The sequence below is a fragment of the Xiphophorus couchianus genome, chromosome 4 (genome assembly GCF_001444195.1).
Source record: "Xiphophorus couchianus chromosome 4, X_couchianus-1.0, whole genome shotgun sequence".
In the NCBI taxonomy this organism is placed as follows: Eukaryota; Metazoa; Chordata; class Actinopteri; order Cyprinodontiformes; family Poeciliidae; genus Xiphophorus; species Xiphophorus couchianus.
The window spans coordinates 33220014-33237757 of NC_040231.1; the positions used below are offsets into that span (position 1 = coordinate 33220014).

Sequence of the window (17744 nt, forward strand, 5' to 3'; positions counted from 1 at the left end):
TTGAATCCACAACTATAGTACCAGGAATCATGTCAACAAGCCAAGAAACATCACTTGTTACATCTACTCCCTCTGTTGTTACCAAAACCACAACAACACCTTCCAGAACCACTGGAGCAATTACAACAAAAGCTTCTGAAGCATCTACAACCCAAGGTCCCTCAACGAATGTAGGTACAAGAAAGCCCATTGAAGTAACTTCTGGTCAATTAACATTCTCCACCACAGCAATTTTTGAAACCACAACTTCAGTGCCAGAGGCAACAAGCAGAAGGAGTGAAACTACAATCGTATCATCAAAGCCATCTCTTCATACAACCACTAGAGAAGGCCCTATCACATCTACAAACAGAGCCACAACTGAATCTGTCGAAACTACGTTCTCCGAAACAACAACAGTAAAGATTGGAACAACAAACCCCTCGAAAGTTGGCACAACAGGCCCCGTGACTGGCTCCATAACAGAAGTTGTTGAATCCACAACTATAGTACCAGGAATCATGTCAACAAGCCAAGAAACATCACTTCTTACATCTACTCCCTCTGTTGTTACCAAAACAACAACACCACCTACCAGAACCACTGGAGCAATTACAACAAAAGCTTCTGAAGCATCTACAACCCAAGGTCCCTCAACGAATGTAGGTACAAGAAAGCCCATTGAAGTAACTTCTGGTCAATTAACATTCTCCACCACAGCAATTTTTGAAACCACAACTTCAGTGCCAGAGGCAACAAGCAGAAGGAGTGAAACTACAATCGTATCATCAAAGCCATCTCTTCATACAACCACTACAGAAGGCCCTATCACATCTACAAACAGAGCCACAACTGAATCTGTCGAAACTACGTTCTCCGAAACAACAACAGTAAAGATTGGAACAACAAACCCCTCGAAAGTTGGCACAACAGGCCCCGTGACTGGCTCCATAACAGAAGTTGTTGAATCCACAACTATAGTACCAGGAATCATGTCAACAAGCCAAGAAACATCACTTCTTACATCTACTCCCTCTGTTGTTACCAAAACAACAACACCACCTACCAGAACCACTGGAGCAATTACAACAAAAGCTTCTGAAGCATCTACAACCCAAGGTCCCTCAACGAATGTAGGTACAAGAAAGCCCATTGAAGTAACTTCTGGTCAATTAACATTCTCCACCACAGCAATTTTTGAAACCACAACTTCAGTGCCAGAGGCAACAAGCAGAAGGAGTGAAACTACAATCGTATCATCAAAGCCATCTCTTCATACAACCACTATAGAAGGCCCTATCACATCTACAATCAGAGCCACAACTGAAACTGCCGTAACTACGTTCTCAGAAACAACAACAGTAAAGATTGGAACAACAAACCCCTCGAAAGTTGGCACAACAGGCCCCGTGACTGGCTCCATAACAGAAGTTGTTGAATCCACAACTATAGTACCAGGAATCATGTCAACAAGTCAAGAAACATCACTTGTTACATCTACTCCCTCTGTTGTTACCAAAACCACAACACCACCTTCCAGAACCACTGGAGCAATTACAACAAAAGCTTCTGAAGCATCTACAACCCAAGGTCCCTCAACGAATGTAGGTACAAGAAAGCCCATTGAAGTAACTTCTGGTCGATTAACATTCTCCACCACAGCAATTTTTGAAACCACAACTTCAGTGCCAGAGGCAACAAGCAGAAGGAGTGAAACTTCAACCGTATCATCAAAGCCATCTCTTCATACAACCACTACAGAAGGCCCTATCACATCTACAAACAGAGCCACAACTAAATCTGTCAAAACTACGTTCTCAGAAACAACAACAGTAAAGATTGGAACAACAAACCCCTCGAAAGTTGGCACAACAGGCCCCGTGACTGGCTCCATAACAGAAGTTGTTGAATCCACAACTATAGTACCAGAAATCATGTCAACAAGCCAAGAAACATCACTTGTTACATCTACTCCCTCTGTTGTTACCAAAACAACAACAACACCTACCAGAACCACTGGAGAAATTACAACAAAAGCTTCTGAAGCATCTACAACCCAAGGTCCCTCAACGAATGTAGGTACAAGAAAGCCCATTGAAGTAACTTCTGGTCAATTAACATTCTCCACCACAGCAATTTTTGAAACCACAACTTCAGTGCCAGAGGCAACAAGCAGAAGGAGTGAAACTACAATCGTATCATCAAAGCCATCTCTTCATACAACCACTACAGAAGGCCCTATCACATCTACAAACAGAGCCACAACTGAATCTGTCGAAACTACGTTCTCCGAAACAACAACAGTAAAGATTGGAACAACAAACCCCTCGAAAGTTGGCACAACAGGCCCCGTGACTGGCTCCATAACAGAAGTTGTTGAATCCACAACTATAGTACCAGGAATCATGTCAACAAGCCAAGAAACATCACTTGTTACATCTACTCCCTCTGTTGTTACCAAAACAACAACACCACCTACCAGAACCACTGGAGCAATTACAACAAAAGCTTCTGAAGCATCTACAACCCAAGGTCCCTCAACGAATGTAGGTACAAGAAAGCCCATTGAAGTAACTTCTGGTCAATTAACATTCTCCACCACAGCAATTTTTGAAACCACAACTTCAGTGCCAGAGGCAACAAGCAGAAGGAGTGAAACTACAATCGTATCATCAAAGCCATCTCTTCATACAACCACTATAGAAGGCCCTATCACATCTACAATCAGAGCCACAACTGAAACTGCCGTAACTACGTTCTCAGAAACAACAACAGTAAAGATTGGAACAACAAACCCCTCGAAAGTTGGCACAACAGGCCCCGTGACTGGCTCCATAACAGAAGTTGTTGAATCCACAACTATAGTACCAGGAATCATGTCAACAAGTCAAGAAACATCACTTGTTACATCTACTCCCTCTGTTGTTACCAAAACCACAACACCACCTTCCAGAACCACTGGAGCAATTACAACAAAAGCTTCTGAAGCATCTACAACCCAAGGTCCCTCAACGAATGTAGGTACAAGAAAGCCCATTGAAGTAACTTCTGGTCGATTAACATTCTCCACCACAGCAATTTTTGAAACCACAACTTCAGTGCCAGAGGCAACAAGCAGAAGGAGTGAAACTTCAACCGTATCATCAAAGCCATCTCTTCATACAACCACTACAGAAGGCCCTATCATATCTACAAACAGAGCCACAACTGAATCTGTCGAAACTACGTTCTCAGAAACAACAACAGTAAAGATTGGAACAACAAACCCCTCGAAAGTTGGCACAACAGGCCCCGTGACTGGTTCCATAACAGAAGTTGTTGAATCCACAACTATAGTACCAGAAATCATGTCAACAAGCCAAGAAACATCACTTGTTACATCTACTCCCTCTGTTGTTACCAAAACAACAACACCACCTACCAGAACCACTGGAGCAATTACAACAAAAGCTTCTGAAGCATCTACAACCCAAGGTCCCTCAACGAATGTAGGTACAAGAAAGCCCATTGAAGTAACTTATGGTCAATTAACATTCTCCACCACAGCAATTTTTGAAACCACAACTTCAGTGCCAGAGGCAACAAGCAGAAGGAGTGAAACTACAACCGTATCATCAAAGCCATCTCTTCATACAACCACTATAGAAGGCCCTATCACATCTACAATCAGAGCCACAACTGAAACTGCCGTAACTACGTTCTCAGAAACAACAACAGTAAAGATTGGAACAACAAACCCCTCAAAAGTTGGCACAACAGGCCCCGTGACTGGCTCCATAACAGAAGTTGTTGAATCCACAACTATAGTACCAGAAATCATGTCAACAAGCCAAGAAACATCACTTGTTACATCTACTCCCTCTGTTGTTACCAAAACCACAACACCACCTTCCAGAACCACTGGAGCAATTACAACAAAAGCTTCTGAAGCATCTACAACCCAAGGTCCCTCAACGAATGTAGGTACAAGAAAGCCCATTGAAGTAACTTCTGGTCAATTAACATTCTCCACCACAGCAATTTTTGAAACCACAACTTCAGTGCCAGAGGCAACAAGCAGAAGGAGTGAAACTACAATCGTATCATCAAAGCCATCTCTTCATACAACCACTGCAGAAGGCCCTATCACATCTACAAACAGAGCCACAACTGAATCTGTCGAAACTACGTTCTCAGAAACAACAACAGTAAAGATTGGAACAACAAACCCCTCGAAAGTTGGCACAACAGGCCCCGTGACTGGCTCCATAACAGAAGTTGTTGAATCCACAACTATAGTACCAGGAATCATGTCAACAAGCCAAGAAACATCACTTGTTACATCTACTCCCTCTGTTGTTACCAAAACCACAACACCACCTTCCAGAACCACTGGAGCAATTACAACAAAAGCCTCTGAAGCATCAACAACCCAAGGTCCCTCAACGAATGTAGGTACAAGAAAGCCCATTGAAGTAACTTCTGGTCAATTAACATTCTCCACCACAGCCATTTTTGAAACCACAACTTCAGTGCCAGAGGCAACAAGCAGAAGGAGTGAAACTACAATCGTATCATCAAAGCCATCTCTTCATACAACCACTACAGAAGGCCCTATCACATCTACAATCAGAGCCACAACTGAAACTGTTGTAACTACGTTCTCAGAAACAACAACAGTAAAGATTGGAACAACAAACCCCTCGAAAGTTGGCACAACAGGCCCCGTGACTGGCTCAATAACAGAAGTTGTTGAATCCACAACTATAGTACCAGGAATCATGTCAACAAGCCAAGAAACATCACTTGTTACATCTACTCCCTCTGTTGTTACCAAAACCACAACACCACCTTCCAGAACCACTGGAGCAATTACAACAAAAGCTTCTGAAGCATCTACAACCCAAGGTCCCTCAACGAATGTAGGTACAAGAAAGCCCATTGAAGTAACTTCTGGTCAATTAACATTCTCCACCACAGCAATTTTTGAAACCACAACTTCAGTGCCAGAGGCAACAAGCAGAAGGAGTGAAACTTCAACTGTATCATCAAAGCCATCTCTTCATACAACCACTACAGAAGGCCCTATCACATCTACAAACAGAGCCACAACTAAATCTGTCGAAACTACGTTCTCAGAAACAACAACAGTAAAGATTGGAACAACAAACCCCTCGAAAGTTGGCACAACAGGCCCCGTGACTGGCTCCATAACAGAAGTTGTTGAATCCACAACTATAGTACCAGAAATCATGTCAACAAGCCAAGAAAATTCACTTGTTACATCTACTCCCTCTGTTGTTACCAAAACCACAACACCACCTTCCAGAACCACTGGAGCAATTACAACAAAAGCTTCTGAAGCATCTACAACCCAAGGTCCCTCAACGAATGTAGGTACAAGAAAGCCCATTGAAGTAACTTCTGGTCAATTAACATTCTCCACCACAGCAATTTTTGAAACCACAACTTCAGTGCCAGAGGCAACAAGCAGAAGGAGTGAAACTACAATCGTATCATCAAAGCCATCTCTTCATACAACCACTACAGAAGGCCCTATCACATCTACAATCAGAGCCACAACTGAAACTGCCGTAACTACGTTCTCAGAAACAACAACAGTAAAGATTGGAACAACAAACCCCTCGAAAGTTGGCACAACAGGCCCTGTGACTGGCTCCATAACAGAAGTTGTTGAATCCACAACTATAGTACCAGGAATCATGTCAACAAGCCAAGAAACATCACTTGTTACATCTACTCCCTCTGTTGTTACCAAAACCACAACACCACCTTCCAGAACCACTGGAGCAATTACAACAAAAGCTTCTGAAGCATCTACAACCCAAGGTCCCTCAACGAATGTAGGTACAAGAAAGCCCATTGAAGTAACTTCTGGTCAATTAACATTCTCCACCACAGCAATTTTTGAAACCACAACTTCAGTGCCAGAGGCAGCAAGCAGAAGGAGTGAAACTACAATCGTATCATCAAAGCCATCTCTTCATACAACCACTACAGAAGGCCCTATCCCATCTACAAACAGAGCCACAACTGAATCTGTCGAAACTACGTTCTCAGAAACAACAACAGTAAAGATTGGAACAACAAACCCCTCGAAAGTTGGCACAACAGGCCCCGTGACTGGCTCCATAACAGAAGTTGTTGAATCCACAACTATAGTACCAGGAATCATGTCAACAAGCCAAGAAACATCACTTGTTACATCTACTCCCTCTGTTGTTACCAAAACAACAACACCACCTACCAGAACCACTGGAGCAATTACAACAAAAGCTTCTGAAGCATCTACAACCCAAGGTCCCTCAACGAATGTAGGTACAAGAAAGCCCATTGAAGTAACTTCTGGTCAATTAACATTCTCCACCACAGCAATTTTTGAAACCACAACTTCAGTGCCAGAGGCAACAAGCAGAAGGAGTGAAACTACAATCGTATCATCAAAGCCATCTCTTCATACAACCACTACAGAAGGCCCTATCACATCTACAATCAGAGCCACAACTGAAACTGCCGTAACTACGTTCTCCGAAACAACAACAGTAAAGATTGGAACAACAAACCCCTCGAAAGTTGGCACAACAGGCCCTGTGACTGGCTCCATAACAGAAGTTGTTGAATCCACAACTATAGTACCAGGAATCATGTCAACAAGCCAAGAAACATCACTTGTTACATCTACTCCCTCTGTTGTTACCAAAACCACAACACCACCTTCCAGAACCACTGGAGCAATTACAACAAAAGCTTCTGAAGCATCTACAACCCAAGGTCCCTCAACGAATGTAGGTACAAGAAAGCCCATTGAAGTAACTTCTGGTCGATTAACATTCTCCACCACAGCAATTTTTGAAACCACAACTTCAGTGCCAGAGGCAACAAGCAGAAGGAGTGAAACTACAATAGTATCATCAAAGCCATCTCTTCATACAACCACTACAGAAGGCCCTATCATATCTACAAACAGAGCCACAACTGAATCTGTCGAAACTACGTTCTCAGAAACAACAACAGTAAAGATTGGAACAACAAACCCCTCGAAAGTTGGCACAACAGGCCCCGTGACTGGCTCCATAACAGAAGTTGTTGAATCCACAACTATAGTACCAGAAATCATGTCAACAAGCCAAGAAACATCACTTGTTACATCTACTCCCTCTGTTGTTACCAAAACAACAACACCACCTACCAGAACCACTGGAGCAATTACAACAAAAGCTTCTGAAGCATCTACAACCCAAGGTCCCTCAACGAATGTAGGTACAAGAAAGCCCATTGAAGTAACTTCTGGTCAATTAACATTCTCCACCACAGCAATTTTTGAAACCACAACTTCAGTGCCAGAGGCAACAAGCAGAAGGAGTGAAACTACAATCGTATCATCAAAGCCATCTCTTCATACAACCACTACAGAAGGCCCTATCACATCTACAAACAGAGCCACAACTGAATCTGTCGAAACTACGTTCTCAGAAACAACAACAGTAAAGATTGGAACAACAAACCCCTCGAAAGTTGGCACAACAGGCCCCGTGACTGGCTCCATAACAGAAGTTGTTGAATCCACAACTATAGTACCAGGAATCATGTCAACAAGCCAAGAAACATCACTTGTTACATCTACTCCCTCTGTTGTTACCAAAACAACAACACCACCTACCAGAACCACTGGAGCAATTACAACAAAAGCTTCTGAAGCATCTACAACCCAAGGTCCCTCAACGAATGTAGGTACAAGAAAGCCAGTGGAAGTAACCTCTGGTCAATTAACATTCTCCACCACAGCAATTTTTGAAGACACAACTTCAGTGCCAGAGGCAACAAGCAGAAGGAGTGAAACTTCAACCGTACCATCAAAGCCATCTCTTCATACAACCACTACAGAAGGCCCTATAACATCTACAATCAGAGCCACAACTGAAACTGTTACACGGTCTGAAACAACCTTTGCTGTTATAACCGGACAGTTACACACATCAAGCATACTTACAAACCCATCCATAAAAAACACAACAGCCTTAACCACTGAAAGCCCAGTTGGTGCTACAACTGTCATTGCACCCATTACACAGACACTCCCAGGAACTGCAACAGTTTATCCACCTTCATCAACTGGAGCAACTTTTCCTTCATCTTCACAATTTACCACAGCTTTATGTGTGTGTAATGTTAACGGAACATCTCATCATTCAGGTATGTTCTTTTACATCTTAATGTTTATTTTTAATTATTTTCATAGTATTTTAAACATAAAGCATTTTCAGATATGTGTGAATAATGTAATTAATATGAATAATCCTTTATAAATTAACAGTTTCAGACATGAAATTACAAATCCCTCATAAAATTGCAAAATTTCATAGATAATACAAGTAGACACACACTACTGGAAGGCACATTCTATTGCAGTAATAACACTATAAGCTTGACTCCTCAAGAATGTAAACAAACCATTGAGCTTTGGTTTTTTTTTCTTCTGTTTTCAAAATATATCTTATGTATACATGTACAACTATCATTTGTTTTTTTATCTGCTACATAAACAATTTGGTCCTCAGTGACTTTTTCATTACAGAATTCCAAACAAACTTGTCAGATTTATCAGAATATTGTTTTTCAAATTAAGGACTGATTGACTGTTGACCATCCTGCCGTTTACAGATGACTTTTGAGAACTTCATATAAGGCCAAAACTTCATACTCTGTACATCTTTTAGACTGATGGGACTATTTTTGTTTCAATTAAGCAATGCATTTCTAAATTCTGAATAATACAGCTAAATCTTTAAAGGTTGTAATATTTATCTTAATCTAATACATCTTCAGTATTCACATTTTTGATCCTTATTTCATTACTACCCTTGCATTTAAAATGTAATGAATGCATTTTTTATTTAATGTTCTAAACTTTGCTTTATAATCTTTTATTCACAGGAGACTTGTTATACAATGTTACTGATGGCCTTGGGTGGTGTTACAGTGCATATTGCAATGCATCCTGTAAGGTTGAAACACAATCCAGCCCATGTCCAACCACATCAATATCTAGCACTACTGCACATTCTTCTACTTCATTACTGAGCTCAACCACAAAGGCCCCAACTTCAAGCTCTGGACCCATGACCACAGTAACAACATTAGCATCTACAGCTACTCTAGAGTGCTCTGATGTGTATCCAGCAAGACAGGTAAGATATGTCGTCAGCTAAGGTATGCAATTCATCTATAATTGGTTTCAACAAAGATAGATTTTTTTGGAACAGTCAGAACTTACAGCACAAAGTACGACCAAAGATATCCAGATCCTGATCCACTGAGGGAATATTTTAATGCACAAATAATTTATGCATTAAAAAGATATAGTTTATCCGCTAAACGAAAAACAAATTGACTACTGTTTAAAAACGTTAACTTTTCACTATTGATTAGATTTCATTACTAGCTAAAACAAATTCAGTAAGCTTTCTTTACTCTTTAATATTGCTTTTTGTAATTATTTGTCAAGATATATACATTTCATGAGTCAATTCTGAGGTATAATGAACCCTCGTTGTAACGCGGTTCACCTTTCAGGGCCTCGCTGCTTCGCGGATTTTTTTGTGCAGTTTCTTTTCACAGTGCATTGTGTTCTGCGTCCTGATTGGCTAAACAGTCTCTTCGCTTCTTCTCTACCTGTGTGCCAATAACGTTACGGTATTTAAATATACGTAATACAGCTTGGCAAATTTTGGCAAATATTTTTGCCCAGAAGAAAAAAAAGCGTCAACAACTACCGATAACTATGTTCTTCTCTCGAAAAAACACACCTGCACCACAGTCTTCAGAAGAAAAAGACACTAGAGAGCTGAGTGAGGCCGCAGCGTCACAGTCAGAGGAACAGTGAAATACGCGAGTCAACATTTGTCCTACTGTACTTTGTATTGATGACTGAAATGATTATTTTACTGTAGTTATTTGTAAGAAAGTGTTCTATTTGTTAAAAAAAAACAGGCCTGAAAACAGGTTTTGTTCTTTGGTTTTAATGTAGAGTATTTAATTATGCTGTATAATAATTATGAAAAATGAAGGTAACTACTTCACGGATTTTGCCTATCATGGGTTCTTTTTGGAACGCAACCCCTGCGAAAAACAAGGGTTCACCGTATACTTTTCATCATATTGGATTACGATGACAAATGTTCTGACTTGATTTATGCAAAGTAATTGGTATTTCCAGTTCCAGACAACACTGGAGTTTGCAAGAACAAAGCCCTTCAGTGATAAATGATAACTCACTGCTGTATTTGACTTATTGATTTTTTTTCCTATTAGAATGGAGAGTCCTGGAATACTAGCAATTGCACCACAGCTACTTGCATCGAAGGCAAGGTAACGGTCACAGCTACAGTCTGTCCAAATGTAACCCTCCCCATCTGTACCAATGGGAGGAAACCTGTCAAGATCTATGAACAAAATGGATGTTGCTTCCACTATGAATGTGAATGTAAGTTTAAAATTGAATCGTTCCATAATAATTTGTCTGCTTACAAGAAACTATGTGGTCCTTTATATCTTTGCATTTAGTGTTCCATTTGAACCAGATGACATACCTTTGTAGCCTTATTTTAGCATTTCATATATTCTTATTAGTTGATAAGATTTCACAAAAATATGATGTAATGTTTTTTTAATTCTTGAAATGTTCTCTTTCTCTTCCTGAAGGTGTATGTAATGTCTGGAGTGGATCCAACTACATGACATTTGATGGACAAATGTATAATTTTCAACAGAATTGCTCTTATTACTTAGTTAAGGAGATTATTTCAAAACATAACTTAACAATTACTAGAAGCAATAACTGTGATCCTTCAGACAGCACATTCTGCCCTCTGGCTCTAAGTGTCACATATCAATCAGTAAAGGCAGTTTTGACTCAAGTGAAAACTTCAGGAACACCAACCAATGTGGTAAGGAGCAGTCTAACTGGAACAATTTCAGTTTGTGATATTTTTTGTACAGATAAGATGTAATAAATATTCTGCATGATATGATGTAATTGACACTTGTTTCGACTTCACAACCTTCCTTAACTTGATATTTTTGTTGTTTTTGGGGTCCTACAGGTGTATGTGAATCAGAAACGTGTCTATCCAGCATATGGCAATTCTGTTATGCTGCTTTATGGCACAGACATGGAGATCACAGCAGTGATACAGGATATCAACACAAGAATAGTCTATAGAGGCTCCTCCTTCAGTATTGACCTTCCTTATTCTCTGTTTGGGGGAAACACTGAGGGACAATGTGGTGAGTTATCAGAGAGCTTGTTATCAGTCATGTTTATTGATGATAATTTGGACATATGAAACAAAAGACAATAGATTACATGGGAAAATGATCTCACTTGGAAAGTTAGGGATGCATTTACATTTATACTTTTTTAGGATGACAGTATCTGAGAATGATCCAAAGGTCAGTAAATGTAGCAAGACCCAAATCAGACATGACTTCATTTTGATTCCAACCCAAATCAAGTAGGTAGAAAAGTTTTAAACAGCCTTTGTTTAAGGTTTTCATGCATGCTAGGTAGATGTACGTATATATTCTTTCACATTAATCAAGGACACATTGGCAGGGTTAGATGCCAGCCTTCAAGTGTTGGTGCACACAGTAACACACAGATAAACACACGAGGTTCTACTGGTAGAAAACTGCCTTTATATTATATCTGAGATTGCTGAGCATGATTTCTCTTAGTTTCTTGTACCATGGAAAAGTGCATCAAATGTTGAGCTCAATCAAAGCAGAAGCCATCTCCTGCTGCTCTGCCTGAAATTGGTTTGTTTTGTGTAAAATAGACAGTTCCTGCCTATTTCTTTTCTGTACATTTTCTGTTTTAGAATGAATATCAACTGGTTAGATGGTCTTTATTTACTGAGAGGTTTAAGAATATTTCAGACTTACTTACTGTAGATATTGAAATGGATTTAATGGATATTTTCCTGCTATAATGATAAATAAAAGGAAACATATTTGTTCCATATGTTAAGGATGGAATATTTATGCCCCTTCCACAGGATGAAAGAAACAAGTCAACATGTTGTCTGAGCTGCTTGTGAATTTCCAGAGAATATCCAGAGAATGACTTCTTTGAGTTTTCTAGCTCTGCCGCTAACTGCTTCCTCTGTTGGTAGGTACCTGTGACAACTCGCAGGCCAATGACTGCCGTTCTCCAAATGGCCAGATAGAAAGCTGCTCAGAATCTGCAGGACTCTGGACTCTCCCCGGGACCAGTTGTGTCTCCCCAAGCCTTCCTTCTGTTACTGCAACTGCACAACCGCTAACATCTTCATCACAGCACCCAAATCCAACAACACAACCAACCTGCAAACCTGCCATCTGTGAGCTACTTATGAGCAGGTCAGGAAAAACTCAAAACATGTCATTAATTTTTTTATAAATCTGTCTTTATGTTTATTATATTTCAAGTGATATTTGCAGAAACTTGAGATTAATTCCAGTCATTTTTTCTGCATCTCCTAGCTTCACATGAATGGCACTAAGACTTAACAGACAGAAAGAGGGGAGCTGTTTTGATTCTTTCATGCATGTTTGAGAAATAACTTAATTTGACCTGTGTCTTACAGAAACATGTCAAATTACAAACATGTCAAATTTATTTATATGTTTGATACTTACAGTGTTTTATAATAACTGAAGGTAACATAGTTACTTGATTGTGATATAAAATGGAGCTTTGTGCCTGGAAAATACATAATGCCGCCTCTTTAAAGGTCATGCAACACTTGGTCTAAGACGGTGGGTTAAATTGAGCTGTCAGTTTTTTTCTTATTCTGTCTGCACATATTGAATTGCAGTTTTTTGAATTTGTGTCTGCAACTTTTTTAGCCATTTTCTGCTGTTCTAATATGCAACTATGGTCTTTGTAGTTTATTCACCCCGTGCCACTCATTCATATCCCCTGCACCATTTGTGAGCTCTTGCACCTATGAAATTTGTAATGGTGGTAATGACACGTGCTCCAGCCTGGAGGCGTATGCTGCTGAGTGTTCCAATGCAGGAGTCTGCATTGACTGGAGGAGTGACACCAACGGACTGTGTGGTGAGACATTTAGTCAGTATCACATATTTCATTTTTTGGAGATCTGGAATATATTAAAATTAACATGATTATATGTTATAGAGCACAGATGTCCAAACAACAAAGTGTACATGGCATGTGGCCCCTCAGTAGAGCCCACATGCAATGACAGGTACAGTAAACATTTTCTCACTCTGCTGCATTTGTATTATTTGTTGCAGATTGCTTATTGTTCTTTGTAGATGGTAAAATTCAGAGATAAGTAAACTTACTTGTTGCACAACAGCTACAAATGTCAGCATGTCCAATACAGAATTTCATTTTGCATCAGAAAGTAGTGCATAACTGTGAAGTGAAAGAAAATGTCAATCTTGCTTTTGGAATTTAATGGAATTTAAGTTTGGACTTTGACTGGACCATCCAAAAACTTGACCATGCTTTGATCTAATCATTTAGCAATGTCTCTTTTCAGTCAGTGATGAATTGAACAGAGCTTTATGAGATGCATTGTTTTACAACAGAGGTGTCCAAATTTTTTGTCACATAGAAAAAAAATCGTCGTACTTGCAAGCCCAAAAAAAAAAACTAAGCTAAAAAGTCAATTTTTTTTCTTTCTTTGTAGGAAGGTGATGTTATTCTCTACAGATCCAAAACTTAAAAAGGATTTTACACGTTTGCTATATAGAAAGAAAGGCATCTAATTTCCAATTTCCTTTATCTCAGTTTAATATATTGATTCTCTAATGTAAAAACAGGACTTGGGTCACTTTCTTTCAAATCGCTTGCTCCATTTAGTTTAATAAATTAGATAAAAGCTGATTTGGGTGCAGCAAAGTTTGCTTTTTTGGTTAAAGTATGTAGATAAATGTGGTTCTACTTATAAATGTTTGATTGTAAAAATACAGTAACACTTTATTTGCCGGGTTGTGAATAAGACTGTCATGACGTCGTCATAAACATGACATAACACCTGTCATGAACATGAGTAAGTCTTCATGAATATTTATGACTGTTGTCATAAAGTGTCATTCGGTAAATCATGACACTTTTAATACAAAGTTGACATTATTGAAAATGTCTTCGTTATGACAACTTGACATTAACCAAGAAATCATGATCTGACATAAATTTGTTATAAAAGTCTTACTGATTAAACTTTAAAAATGATGTAGCTTTATGTTCCATCCATCCATCCATTTTCTGTTCACCCTTGTCCCTAATGGGGTCGGGAGGGTTGCTGGTGCCCATCTCCAGCTACGTTCCGGGCGAGAGGCGGGGTTCACCCTGGACAGGTCGCCAGTCTGTCACAGGGCAGTAGCTTTATGTTATTAAAGCTAAAGTTTAATGAGTAATACTTTTATAACAAATAAAATAAAATAAACTGTTACTAAATAGTAACACTCTGTGTGTTGTACTCAACATTTTCTATTGTAAGAAAATTTTGTCTGTGATTATTTTCTTACAAAATGTGAAAAAGTTCAAAGGGTGTGAAGGGGGAAGATTAAGTAACAGGCTAACCTTCACTCTACCTCCAGATCAGTTATTAAAAATGAAAAATGTAATCAGACCTCGGCAGTAATCCACCTTTCCATCAATCCCATCAGATACAACAGGAAGTTTCAGGCAGATGTGACATCATCTGCCAACTACACCCAGGAAGGCTGCTTCTGTCCTCAGGGCACCACGTTGTTCAACACAGTTTATGACACATGTGTCGCCTCCTGCGGTAAGATGATTGAGAAAAACAGCTTGGAGTGAGTCTTCAGAGAATTTTAGGTTCAGTCTGACTGAGCAGTCTTAGTGTTTTCATGGGAGATTCTTTTTTTATCACCTGTTTCTCATAAAGTTCAGGAAGTTACACATAAATTAACACAGCTTTTAAAACACTTGTTTATATGACTTTCTGCCTTATGATGTTATAAAGGACTTTGTTTTTATGCTTTTTTTTCTGCACAAGGTTTTTATGAAGCACTTTGAACTGCCTTGCTGCTGACATGTGCTCTATAAAGAAACTTGATTGATTGATTGATTGATTGATTGATTGATTGATTGATTGATTGATTGATTGATTCCCTACCAGTTGAAATGCTGGTAAAATCTGTAGAAAATAGAGCTGAGAACACATTTTGTTCAAGTTACTGAAATATTTCAGAGTTCTGAAGAAATGAGCCAGTCAGTGGAGCTCAGTCAGATATATTCACCAGTTATTTTACTGGATTCCTCAGAACTGGGATGGTGGTGCCCTGCCCTCACACTCAATAAAGCAACAAATTATTTGTCAATCATAAATACTCTCTGTTCCCCTTCCTGTGCTTTGATTGCAGACTGTGTTGGACCAGATGGAAAACCCAAACAGGTGAAAACTGCGCCCAGCAAATATCTACATGTGCTCTGTTAAATCATAACCTGCGGGTCTAAACTGGCTCATGTGTCCCCACCAGCCAGGGGAAACATGGACCAGTGAGTGCAGCAGCTGTGAGTGTGACCAGGACTCCATGAGTGTCCGCTGTGAGCCGGTGACCTGTCCTGAGGTCCAGAAGCCCAACTGCAGTGAGCCCGGCCAGCAGCTGACCAACACAAGCCAAGGCTGCTGCACAACACAGACCTGTGGTCAGTTATGTTACATGATGTCATGTAAACACATCACTGTTAGCTGAACCTGGTAACCGATAAATAAGGCTGTAAGCTTAAACTTCCATTAATAAAAAAATATTGTCTATAATCAAATCAATGATCAACTAAAACATAGTAAGTTAATACTTAGTTAACTCCAAAATTGTCAAGATTTAGGTTCAATTTAATCATTTTGTTTTTACTGATACATTTTTTTTCTGACTGGATGTGATATTAATATTTTGCAACAGCACGGCCAGAGTCCAGATGTAAACAGGGAGTCTGTGAAGAGATGAGGATGATATGAAGACCTGACTCATGTCAGTGTCCTCTTATCAGGAGTTTAAATTGCTAAATAACCTAATCTCTTTTCACTGTGTATCCGTTGTGACCTCAGTGATAAACTCTGATAATGATCCTGATGTTTTTTATGTTTTTGAGTTTGGTGCTGCTGTGAGCAGCTGATTGGTTGTCATTGTGAGCTCAGACTTCCTGGACACAAGGTCCATCAATAAGAGCAAACAATAAGAATCAAAACTTCAGAACTCCTGGTTTGATTCTTGTTGTTTGTGATGAGAAAATTTAATGCAGTTTTACAGCAACATGTGTTGCCATTGCCTCCAACAGAATGCAACCTGAACCTGTGTGCTGGTCCTGTGACCTGCCCTCTGGGCTTCCAGCTTCACGTGTCCAACAGGACCTGCTGCCCGTCCTACGAGTGTGGTGAGTGACTCCAGTCTGGACCAGTTACTGCATCAGTTCTGGATGCCAGGAGAGGATTTACCTCCTGAGTTAAAACACAACAAAAAGGTCCAACATGATGAAAGACGTGACGAAGCAGGCAGCCCCGTTCTCCCTACAGTCTAACTACCTCCTGCTATTCTTAATTCCTTTATTAATGACAGTGAAATCTGTAGTATATCTTCTATGTTTGATTGATTTAAATCATTTTACGACCTGCTAACGATCTGATTCTTCACATGTTAAACCACAGAACTGATGCAACTAATTCCTGTTGACGAAAGTAATTAAACAGCTCAGGATTTTCATAAACCGTAGATTAAATACTTATATGAAGAACTTTGTTTAACATCAATGTATGAATTCATGTAATCGTTTTAAGTACAGATTTCTGTTCACTTGAAATAGAGCTGGATCATTTATTTTACATAATAACCATATTAAAACCCAACTTGTCTCTTTTCTCTCTCTGTAGTTCCTAAAGGTGTGTGTGTCTATGACATGACTGAGTTCAAGGTGAGGAAACTAATCTTATTGAATGATTATATCCAACTGTTCAGTTTGCTATCAAAGGATTTATTTTCCCTATTAAAAACTGACACTTTCTGTTCTGTTCATAACCATAAAAAAACTTTTCTTTTATTTCATCTTTACCACAAAAGAATGATGTACGGTGTCTCAGTCATGCCCACATCCACTCCTGCTGGCCTGTTTGGTTAGTTCATTTAGGATCCACATTGAGCCTCAGCAATGCTCTTCTTACAGTGGTCCCACAGCACTTCATTAAATCACTAAAACAATTATTAGGAATTAAATAAACACAAAATTAAAAGACACGGAAGACAAAAAAGGTGCCTCACTTCTCAGCCTGGTGACATGGTCACAAGTAAAACGTTTTAATCTGAACTTCCAATTGAGATGATTTGAATCCTAAGGTTGTTTTAAGTCAATAATTTTTGAAAATAGATAAAGTAGGTTTTAGATTTTTTTTTTTTACTTAAAACCGGAAAAATTCCTTGTTATTAGAGAAAAAATCAGCCAGTGAAACTATTTTATCTATATTCAAACATTATTGATGTTTATTTATCTAAAACGTTACTTCTAAGTTATTTGTGTCTTATTTCATGTGTATTACACATTTGCACTAGAAACTAGATGGAAACACTTTGTAAAATTTAGTGTTTTTGCTGTAGCATCCAGTATCTTTTTACATTTTTTGAAGTATTCCTGTCAGACTGTTCAAGCTCAGTCGCTGTAGATGCAAATCTCTGGAAGAGCTTCTGTAGAGTTTAACGTCCGAGGAAAGTAACTAAAGCTGTGTGGCTTTACA

At 39.3% G+C, this 17744-nt stretch overlaps 1 protein-coding gene across 1 annotated transcript in view; it reads left to right on the forward strand.

Annotated features, from left to right (window-relative positions):
• The window catches only part of LOC114142726 (mucin-5B-like), a 39648-nt gene that overhangs the window by 18916 nt on the left and 2988 nt on the right, over nucleotides 1–17744 (forward strand). The window contains exons 28-40 of the mRNA XM_028014140.1: nucleotides 799–981; nucleotides 8914–9167; nucleotides 10291–10462; nucleotides 10681–10925; nucleotides 11082–11265; nucleotides 12153–12378; nucleotides 12909–13081; nucleotides 13163–13232; nucleotides 14665–14786; nucleotides 15385–15416; nucleotides 15502–15670; nucleotides 16301–16396; nucleotides 16890–16930. Coding sequence (XP_027869941.1) covers nucleotides 799–981; nucleotides 8914–9167; nucleotides 10291–10462; nucleotides 10681–10925; nucleotides 11082–11265; nucleotides 12153–12378; nucleotides 12909–13081; nucleotides 13163–13232; nucleotides 14665–14786; nucleotides 15385–15416; nucleotides 15502–15670; nucleotides 16301–16396; nucleotides 16890–16930 — 1967 coding nt within the window. The remainder of the gene's footprint in view (nucleotides 1–798; nucleotides 982–8913; nucleotides 9168–10290; nucleotides 10463–10680; nucleotides 10926–11081; nucleotides 11266–12152; nucleotides 12379–12908; nucleotides 13082–13162; nucleotides 13233–14664; nucleotides 14787–15384; nucleotides 15417–15501; nucleotides 15671–16300; nucleotides 16397–16889; nucleotides 16931–17744) is intronic.